This window comes from Muntiacus reevesi, chromosome 11 (assembly GCF_963930625.1).
Source record: "Muntiacus reevesi chromosome 11, mMunRee1.1, whole genome shotgun sequence".
NCBI classification, from domain to species: domain Eukaryota; kingdom Metazoa; phylum Chordata; class Mammalia; order Artiodactyla; family Cervidae; genus Muntiacus; species Muntiacus reevesi.
The window spans coordinates 33,793,599-33,803,990 of record NC_089259.1 but is presented as its reverse complement, the minus strand read 5'-3'; the positions used below and the strand labels follow the sequence as shown (position 1 = coordinate 33,803,990).

At 51.2% G+C, this 10,392-nt stretch overlaps 1 protein-coding gene across 1 annotated transcript in view; it reads left to right on the top strand.

Annotated features, from left to right (window-relative positions):
- Positions 1-3,893: 3,893 nt before the first annotated feature.
- IL17D (interleukin 17D) overlaps positions 3,894-10,392 on the top strand; it is a 31,020-nt gene continuing 24,521 nt past the window's right edge. The window contains exons 1-3 of the mRNA XM_065902287.1: positions 3,894-4,054; positions 4,385-4,545; positions 4,998-5,293. Coding sequence (XP_065758359.1) covers positions 4,531-4,545; positions 4,998-5,293 — 311 coding nt within the window. The 5' untranslated portion in view covers positions 3,894-4,054; positions 4,385-4,530. The remainder of the gene's footprint in view (positions 4,055-4,384; positions 4,546-4,997; positions 5,294-10,392) is intronic.

Below are 10,392 nucleotides of genomic sequence, written 5' to 3'. Positions count from 1 at the left end.
CACTTAGGCCAGTGACTGACTTACCCTTTTGAAAACATTGATCCACAGTAGGAAGTAAATCTTCTTCCCTAGTGGCTCAGTGGTAGAGAATCTGCCTGCAAGGCAGGAGACTCAGGTCTGATCCCTGGATCAGGAAGATCCTCTGGAGACGGAACTGGCAACCCACTCCAGTATTCTTGCCTGGAGAATCCATGGACAGAGGAGGGGGTCACAAAGAATCGGACACAACTGAGTGACTAATAGTAACAATGAAATATGGACAAGAAGTAAATCTTGCAACACTACCTGGCACCCACACCCATGTAGGTATCACTAATCACTGAGGTATGTGCTGCTCTTTTCTGTAATTTCTTAGACAGTGTTAGTAGTGAAAGAACCATATTGACTTAATGGTTTGTGGCTTGAAAAATACTGTGCTCGGATATACCCTTGATGAGTTGTTGTTCAGGCAAGCTTGCTTGGCGTTTGGGGACTGAGTCTGGAAGTTTTGCCTGGTGGAGGCTCCAGCACTAGTGAAGCAGTTGTGTCTTGAAGGCAGGAAGGTGTAGTGACAGGAAATATCGGGTCTTGAGCCTCTCAATCTTTTCTATAGTCGCCTCCTCCTGCAGCCTCGTAGCACCAACCACCCAAGCAATGGCAGCATCAAGGGGGCTTCCCCATCAGGACACTGGGTGTGGGGTCAAGGCCAGGCCTGCTTGCATCCTCAGCAGTGCACCTGACTGGTTGGCCGTGTCCTGCAGACTTGCATTGGTGGGCAGTCAGGAGAAGTGGCTTGTCTGTAATACCTTATGAGAGAGGAGGGCCCATCCGTCTCATCTTACCTTGTTTCTGCCACATGCATACTTCTGTTAGGTACAGGAGAGAAACACCTAATTAGAGCACATTCCCTGCTTCCTAAAAAGGTCATGACCTGATGGGGCAGGTGTTCAGCAAATGCATGAGATGTCTGGTGTGTGCGAGAGTCTAAGGACACAGTCATGACCAAGAGAGCAACACCCAGTCCGTAAAGAGCTTAAATTCTGGCCAGGGAAACAGATAGTGAATGTAGTTTCAGTGGGCTGTAGGGCAGTTGTTGTTCAGTTGCTCAGTCGTGTCTGACTCTGTGACCCCCATGGACTGCAGCACGCCAGGCTTCCCTGTCCATCACCAGCTCCTGGAGTTTACTCAAACTCATGTCCATTGAGTTGGTGATGCCATCCAACCATCTTATCCTCTGTCACCCCCTTCTCCTCCTGCCCTCAATCTTTGTCAGCATCAGGATCTTTTCCAATAAGTCAGTTCTTTGCATCAGGTGGCCAAAATAATGGAGTTTCAGCTTCAGCATCAGTCCTTCCAATGAATATTCAGGACTGATTTCCTTCAGGATTGACTGGTTGGATCTCCTTGCAGTCCAAGGGATTCTCAAGAGTCTTCTCCAACACCACAGTTCAAAAGCATCTGTTCTTCAGTGCTCAGCCTTCTTTATGGTCCAGCTCTCACATCCACACATGACTACTGGGAACACCACAGCTCTGATGAGGGCAGTTAGAAGATGCAATGAAGGCACATCAGGAGAGTGCTGATGGTGGAGGAGATGATCTGGGAACCCCTCTGGGAGGGGCGTTTGTATCAGCATCAGGTGATGATTCGCAGGCAGCAATGCCCTGGGGCAGGAGGAGCAGATGCTAACCCACAAGCAGGGGAGTCTGGGGCTGTTGGGGGCAGAGAGCTAGAGTGTCTGGGGCCGTCTGTGTGGTGGGTACAGTGTGCTCAGGAGTGGGCAAGGGGCTGCTATCCAGGGAGGCAGTAGTGGGTCTTTTTCTAGCAACAGCAGAGAGGAAGGTGAGTGATGTGACTTAACTTCTAGAAACAGTGACCCCACTGGTGTCAGGGGGATGGGGGAGGGGACCACTTGCAGAGGCCTGGGTGAGAGGTCACCGGGCTGGCCTTGTTCTGGCAGTGAGAGCTGTTGGGATTGATCCATTTGAGCCCATGTTTAGGAGGTGGAGCGTGCCCGTGCAGGAGACTTGGGTTCAATCCCTGGGTCAGGAAGATCCTCTGGAGAAGGAACTGGCAACCCACTCCAGTGTTCTTGCTTGGAGAATCCATGGACAGAGGAGGGGCTTGCAAAGAATTGGACACAACTGAGTGGCTAAACAACACTACTTACTTAAAGAAATAAACATGTTAACAGTTCAGTCCAACCCTGACAAGTAAGAGAAAGGCACACCTAGAGTCCTGATGAGGGAAGCCCAGAAGGGAGGCTGATGGCCACTTTTGCGGCTGAGGAGCTGAGCGGCTGCTGGTGTTGCCTTTTACGGAGGTGGGCGGTTCAGGGGGAAGGCGGTCCAGGGGGAAGGTTGGTCACCCCAGGCCAGAGTTGCTGCTCTAATTCCCAAGGGAGAACAGCAGAAAATCGTGGGTGTTAGGTCACGGGAGGGCTGGAAGCAGCACGACTAAGAAGTGTGTAGAGCCCGGGGCATGGAGGTGAAGGAGAGCAGAGATCCGAGGATGGATGTGGAAGTTAGTCGTCTCTGGAAAAGTGACCGTGAGTCCGGAAGTGTGACGCACAGGGGTGTGGGTGGAGGCCTCAGGTATGTGGCATAGACAGCTGTGTGTGGTCAGCCAGCTGTGTGAACTGAACAGAGCAGCTAAAAAGGATCAAGGGACTGGGGTAACTGTCGAACGTTTGGGGGAGGACACCAGGACTCGTTGGGGTGGGGGGGGCAGTGGTGAAGAGGCAGGGTCAGAGCAAAGAATTGCAGAAGGTGAGGGAAGAAAGTGCTAGTGCCTGAGGTGAGTCACAGGCCACACTGGGAACCGGTATCCACAGTGATCACACCTGGAGGTGGGGGGTAAGGGGTGTGTGCAAGGGGCGGGGGGCCGCCACACGCTCCAGGACCTGAGACCTGATGGGGAACATCGGGTGGAGCCGGGGTAGCCACTTGGAGGCCAGTTTTGGATGACTCCTCGGGTGTCCAAGGTGGGGAGTGAAGAGCAGGGGTGGGACATCCAGGTGCTGACAGAGGAGACGGCAGAGGAAGAGGCGCTGACTTTCACAGGAGGGAAAGAGTTTTGGTCTGCCCTGACCCAGGAAGGTGAGTGGAAACAACTGCCCCCACAGTGGCTCTGGGTGCCTAGATGAGGGGCCGGACTTTTGAGAACGTACTTCCCATTATCTCACTTGTCTTAGCGTGGGATTTGAATTGTTAACATGTTTATTTCATAAGTATGTTCATTTCATAAGTATGTTCATTTCATAAGTATGTTCTGAGCTGAGGGTACTGACTACTGGATTTTGCACCTGTTAGAAGAGAATTTCTCAACTTTGTTTAGTATTGAAAAGATGATTTGTATGTTCTATCAAGTGGGCGAGCATGTTCAGTGTTTATGATCTTTCACAAAATGAAAACTGTTGGAAAGTAAATATTTTCGTTTCCAAGTAACAAGGGAGGAGAGAGAAGTTACTGAGTTATCAGACAGTGGAAGGTATTTCGTTGAATAATGCAGAGGGAACAGTCTGGTCTGTACTGCCTAACCTTTCAAAGTATTCCCACACCTTTACCAAGTTGGGGGAAAAAAAACACAAACAGTATGTTTGTGCATTGATATGTTTATTCCCATTTTACCAGAAAGGAAACAAAGAACACAATTTACCTACTAGTAAAAAAAAAAAAAAAGTAACCTCAAAACGAACGCTTACTCACCAAGCTGTTAATTGCTTAAATTGGCAATTTCTGTGGGCTTTTTAGCAGTAAATAGGGCTATTCCTCTTCAGTTATAGGGTATTCAAGGCATACAAAAGTGTTGTTTTTCTACACAGCATAACTGAAATGTGGTTTCACCAATGATTTACAAGGCAAATACCAAAGCTAGAAACCGTTTAAGGAATCATAAATTGTGTATTTTCTGTACCTTCGGAAACCTTTCAGCTCTTATCATTCTTTTGTTTTTATTGGCGAAGTATGACGGCTGTGAAATGACCGTATTCACCAGGCCGCCGCCTAAAAGCATTAAAGTAGATTTATAGAACGAGCGATCACGTTTGCTTGTTCTTGAAATAGAATCCCTCGAGGTAAGTACATTGTCTTTATTTACAAAGTATCGGTCTTATTTCACACCACTGCTCGCGCTTAGAGTCCCGGCTTCAGGAGCAGGCGTCCAGACACCGGCGCGCCCAAAAGTGCCGGTTTCCAGCCACAAAAGGGCAGCCTGGGTCGGGTGTTTGGTGCTCGGTTTTCTGAGCTGCTGGGGGCGGGGGTGGGTGCAGAGAAGGGCCGTTTCCTGGGCGTTTGGGGGAAGGACAAACTGCCGCTCCCCCACCCGGTTCGGAACACTCAGTCTCCAGTCCCTCAGGAAGGCGTGGTGAGACAGGCTGCCTCCAGGCCCGCGCGCTCCTCTCCAGGTGCCCGTCGTCCCGAGGCTCTTCCCGCGCGACCGGACCCGCTGACTTCCCTTCCAGCCGAGGCGCCTCCTTCCGCTCGCGCCGCGCCGCGCGGCTCCGCTCGGACGTGTCCGCGCCGCCGCGACCACCGGAGCCACTTCGCGGCGATGCTGGGGCCGCCAGTGAGTGCGCGGCGCGAGCGCCAGGCTCAGTCCCGGGCCCGGGCGGCTCGTGGGACCCGCGCGCCTCGGACACGCGGGGGCCGCCGAGGGCCCGGGCGCCGTCACAGGCACTCGCAGCCGGCGGCGCAGCAGCCCGGCCGGCACACGCACACGCGCACCGCACACCCGTGCTCCGCACGGACGCCGGCTCGGGGCGGCGGCGGCGGGGGGCGCGTGGGCCGGCGCGGAGCAGGGCCGCGGGGTCCCCGAGGGCGACGCACGGGCGGGGAGGGCGCGCGGGGCCCGGCGTGGTCCGCACCCATCCTCCGGGCGGGGGGCGCGGGGCCACGGGTGGAGCGCGGGACGGGGCCCCAGAGGTGGAGGGCGCGGGGCGGGGACCCGGGGCAGGGGACGCGGGAGGCCGGGGGTACGGCCCCTCCTGCGCGCGGCGCTGAGCGCGGCCTGTCCCGCAGGTCTGGGCGTTGGTGGCCGGTGTCCTGCTGGCGCTGTCGCCGGGCCGGGCGGGGGGCGCCCCGAAGGCGGGCCGGCGGCCAGCACGGGCGCGGGGCTGCGCGGACCGGCCCGAGGAGCTCCTGGAGCAGCTGTACGGGCGACTGGCGGCCGGCGTGCTCGGCGCCTTCCACCACACGCTGCAGCTGGGCCCGCGCGAGCAGGCGCGCAACGCCAGCTGCCCGGCCGGGGGCAGGCCCGCCGACCGCCGCTTCCGGCCGCCCACCAACCTGCGCAGCGTGTCGCCCTGGGCCTACAGGTGAGCAGGGCGCCGGGAGGGCGGGGGGCGCCAGGGGTCTGGACCCGGAGCAGGCCTTCCCGCAGAGGCCCTACACCTTCCTCCGAGGGGACCGTGTCCTCTGGGGAACTCGTCGTTCTGCCAGACGCCTCAGGGTTTCTTGAGCACCTGCTCTTTGCCAGGTACGTGGTTAAGTGGAGTCCACGGGGGACCGAGCCGGGTGGGCTTTTGTTAACAGAGCTTTGCACCGGCGGCCCGTGAGGGTCTTGCAGATGTTTTCCGGGTGCCTGTGCCCATCCAGGGACAGCTGGGCATTGGATCTCAGTAGCGCATCTTCTGAGTTTTCCAGCCCGTGGCCAAACGGGAGGGGCGGTGGGGGTCACCAGAGAGTAACCGAGGCGGGAGGAGAGAGGAGCTGAGCGTGCGGTGGTTGGCAGGGCACTTTGGAGTTTGGGAGTCTTTACGTGGCTTTTCAAGAGGTCGATCTCCTCGGAGGAAAGGAGCAGCGTGCAGACAGGCCCATTGTGGCTGGAGTGTCCTCAGCACACGTGTGACTGTCCCCTTCTTTCCCCGCCATCCCCGTGCCAAGGCGCTCATAGTCAGACTGCAGAAGGCGGGAGCCTTCACTCCGAAGCCTCGAGAAAGGGAAGGGGTGACCCAGAGGAAAGGAGGAGAGTGAGGGACCCAGGCCTGTGTGCATGTGTGTGGTGGGAGCGCAGGCCTGGGTTTGACTTTAGCAGGGTTGCAAAGTTGACATTTAACCTTGAGGGTGTTTTTCAATCAAGGAAGCTGTCCTCGAGCAGGGTAAACTGGAAGAGAACAGGGACACTCGAACTGGGTCGTAGAGGAGGTGAAGCAGGACCAGTTTGAACAGCATTGCTTCAGGAAGTGAAACTGACCGGGTTGATTGGAGGATGGTTATTGCGGGAGGTAGGGGCTCACTACAGACGTCCCCGCTGGGGTTTGTGTGCAGGGAACCTGTGAAGAACCCCAGGCTGCTTCCCTGGTCTTTGCCCCACCTTCCCACCTCCCCTTGCTCCCCCTTTCTGCTCTGTCTGATGCTCTCGGGACTCATCCTGGCCTTGGTCTCTGCCTTCCCTCCTCCCACCACGCCCAGGGCCCCAGAGGGTGGGTTCTTGTCAGGCCCCTCTTCCTGTAGCCTCCTATACAGCCTTGGTGTGCCACGTGTCCTCGTGGACAACACACTCCTCTCTGCAGGCGGGTAGCTGCTTCCCAGGCCAGTTGAGGCCCGGGGACCACGGGACCATGAGGGGCCTGTTTGCCACGCAACTGGCTTGCGTCGGTGTCTTCTAGCAGCAGCACGAGGAGATGAGTTTTCAGAGCTGGGCCTGCTGGTTCTCATCCCTGAGACTGGGGGCTGGGGGCATGAAGGTGTGTGTGTGTGTAGACCGAGCCCCTGTCTCCCCAGGGGAGTCCTCGGCGCAGAGGGGGAGGCCTCGGAGGGGAGAGAGATGATTGTTGAGAACAGCAGCCAGTGTCCCGGGTGCTGGTAAGGAGCAGGAGTTACACCTGCGTGGTTTTCATGCGTCTCTAGGCGGGTGAGAGTGCCTCTTGTGAGCACTCACGTGGCGGCCGGCCCCACCCTCTGCAGGGGGTTGGCTTCTGGGCGGGGCCTGGGCTGCAGGTGGCTGGCTGCTGGGGGACCCCTCTCCGCCCCGCCCTCGGATCGCCTCCCAACCTCCTGAGTTCCTAGGAAGATTAGAAAAAGTCGTGCACTTGGCAGTCAGGAACCTATTATAAGCTGTGAGTGGTGGGGTCAGCTTCTTAGGTGTTCTTGCCTGGCAGGTCTTGAGCAAAATAGTGGCCTTACCTGTGTGGAGTCAGCTCAGACTCAGAGTGGTGTTTAAGGCTAGAACAAAGGGAACTGGATGAGGAAGCCACTACTTGCCAGACTAGAAAGGACCACTTTAGGTGAATAAGGTCAGCTTTGAAATAGAAACGTGGACTATAAGGTAGCTTTCAGTGTCTTTAGGGGAGAGACAGGTCATTTGATAAATAGTGTTGGGACTGGGTAACCAGCTTGGAAAAGATGCAATTGGATCTCACCCCTGTATGAAAATGAGTTCCAGATGACTCAAAGACTTAAGTGTGAATAATAAAACCACAAAAACCCATAAAGAGCGGTAAGTTATATTCATACTCTTGAGTGGAGAAGGCCTGTTTAGTAGTTTCCAGACCCCCAATGGGCTTCCCTGGTTGCTAGGTGATGGTGAATCTGCCAGCCAGTACCAGAGACCTGGGTTCTATCCTTTGGTCTGCAAGATCCCCTGAAGGAGGGAATGGCAACCCTGTCCAGTATTCTTGGCTGGAGAATCCTATGGACAGAGGAGCCTGTTGGGCTACAGTCCATGGAGTGGCAAAGAGTTGGACACAGCTGAGCAACAAAGGACATACACAAAAGACCCCCAGGGTCACAAAAGAGGAGAGCGATACATTTAATTGCATAGTAATATGCCATTTCTTCTTGGCAAAATTGAAAAAAAAATACAAGGGCAAACTGGAAGAAAATATGGTGCAAAATCCATGTGACAAAGAGCTTGTTTTATAAAGAGTGCTTACAAACCAAGAAAAAGATATGATGAAAGGATGACAGAAGCCATGGACTATCCTGGACAGACCTTGCCTTCAGGTGTAGTGTTGTACCGAGAGAACTTTCCCGGTGGGGCATTCATCAGGCGGGGCTGCAGGTGTGCGAGGGGAAAGTGTCTCCCAACACAGTGTCGGTGTGACTGGTCCAGCTTCCATGGAAGAGAGTTGGGGAGTAACTATGACAGCTTCAAATCCCTACCCTGTCCTTCCGTGATTTCCTCTCCCCATTGGCAACCAGCCACTTGTTTGCTCTCTGTATCTGTTTCTGTTTTGTTTTATTGCTTCTTTTCTGTTTTTTTAAGATGCCACATACAAAAGGGTAACAGTGTTTGTCTTTTCCTGAATAATACCCTCCAGATCTGTCCACAATCCTGCAAGTGGCAAAATTTCATTCTTTTTCTGTGGCTAATATCCCCTTATATATATTTACTATGTCTTCTTTATCCGTTTGCTTGTTGATGGACACCTGGGTTGCTTCCATGTCTTGGCTTTTGTAAACAACGTTGCTATGAATTTTGGGGTATGTGTGTCTTTTTTCATTTTTTCTGGATTTATATCCAGAAGTGGAATTGCTGGATCATATGGTATAACAGTTCTAGTTTTTTAAAAATAATTTATTTTTTTTATTTTTGGCCATGCTGGGCCTCTGTTGCTGTGCAGGCTTTCTTCTGTAGTTGTAGCAAACAGGGGCTACTCTCTAGTTTCAGTTTCTGAAACGCAGGTTTCTCATTGCGGTGACTTCTCGTTGCAGAGCACAGGCTCTAGGGCACGTGGGCTTCAGGGATTGCGGCCCCCCAGGCTCTAGAACACAGGTTCAGTTGCTGTGGTGCATGGGCTCAGTGGTTCCGAGGCATGTGGGACCTTCCTGGACCAGGGATCAAACTGGTTGTCTCCTGTTTGACACCAGTTTACCACCATTGTTTACCACTGAGCTGACAGTGAAGCCCTATTTTTGTTTTTTTGAGGAACGCGCACAATTTTCCATAGAGGATGCACTAATTTACACTCCCACCTACAGTGCACAAGGGTTCCCTTTACTCCACATCCTCACCAGCATTTGATTTTTGTGATCTTTTTGATGATAGCCATTCTGACATGTATGAGGTGATAGCTCTTTGTGGTTTTGATTTGCACTTCCCTGATTAGCAGTGTTGAGCATCTTTTCATGTGCTTGTTGGTCATCTATGTATCTTCTTTGGAAAAATGTATATTCAAGTCTTCTGCCCTTTAAAAAAATTTTTTTATATTGAGTTGTATGAGCTGTTTGTATATTTTTGATAGTAATTATTGGTTTTAACAATTGCAAATATCTTCTCCCATTCAGTAGACTGAGTTTTCACTTTGTCATTAGTTTTCTTTGCTGTGCAAAAGCTTGTAAATTTATTTTTGCTTTCATTTCCTTTGTCTTAAGAAAAGAATTGAAAAAATATCACTATGATTTATGTCAGTGTTCAACCTGATCTTTAGTTGTGAATGTATAGAAATGCAATGGATTTCTCTATATTAATTTTGTTGTCTACAAATTTACTGAATTCATTTATGAGCTGTAACAGTTTTCTGGTGGCATCTTTAGGATTTTCTATGTATAGTATCTTGTCATCTGCAAACAATGACAGTTTTACTTCCTTTCCAATTTGGATCCCTTTTTTTTTTCTTCCGATTGCCATGGCTAGGACTTCCAATAGTAGTATGTTGAATGAAAGTAGTGAGAGTAGGCATTCTTGTTTTCTTTCTTTCTGTCTTGAATTTAATTTTTGCACATTTTTAAGAAAGTCAACTCTCTGTTTTAGAGGTGAGAGTTCTATTTTTTTCATTTTATTTTTTAATTGAAGTATAGTTAGTTTACAATGTAGTGCTCCAGGTGTACCATAAAATGATTCAGTTATGTGTGTGTGTGTACACACACATATATCCTCCCACTTTCCCCCAGTAACCATAAGTTTGTTTTCTACATCTGTGACTCTATTTCTGTTTTGTAAATAAGTTCATTTTACATTTTTTTTAGATTTTCCCATATACGGGGTATCATATATTTGTCTCTCTCTGTCTTACTTCACTCAGTATGATAATCTCTAGGTTCATCCATGTTGCTGCAAGTAGCTTTATTTCATTCTCTTTTATGATTGAGTAATATTCCATTGTGTATATGTACCACATCTTTACCTGTTCAGCTGTTGATGGACATTTAGGTGGCTTTCATGTTTTAGCTATTGTAAATAGTGCTGCAGTGAACATTGGGGTGCATGTATTATTTCAAATTATGGTTTTTTTTTTACAGGGTATATGCCCAGGAGTGGGATTGCAGGATCAGATGTTAGCTCTGTTTCCTGCATGCTGTTTTCCTTTGCTGTACAAAAGCTTTTTAGTTTAATTCGGTTCCATTTGTTTGTTTTTATGTCCACTACTGTAGGAGGTAGATTCAAAAAGATCTTGCTGCAGTTTATATCAACAAGTGTTCTGCCTGTTTTTTTCTTAAGAATATTATAGTATCCAGCCCTACATTTAGGTCT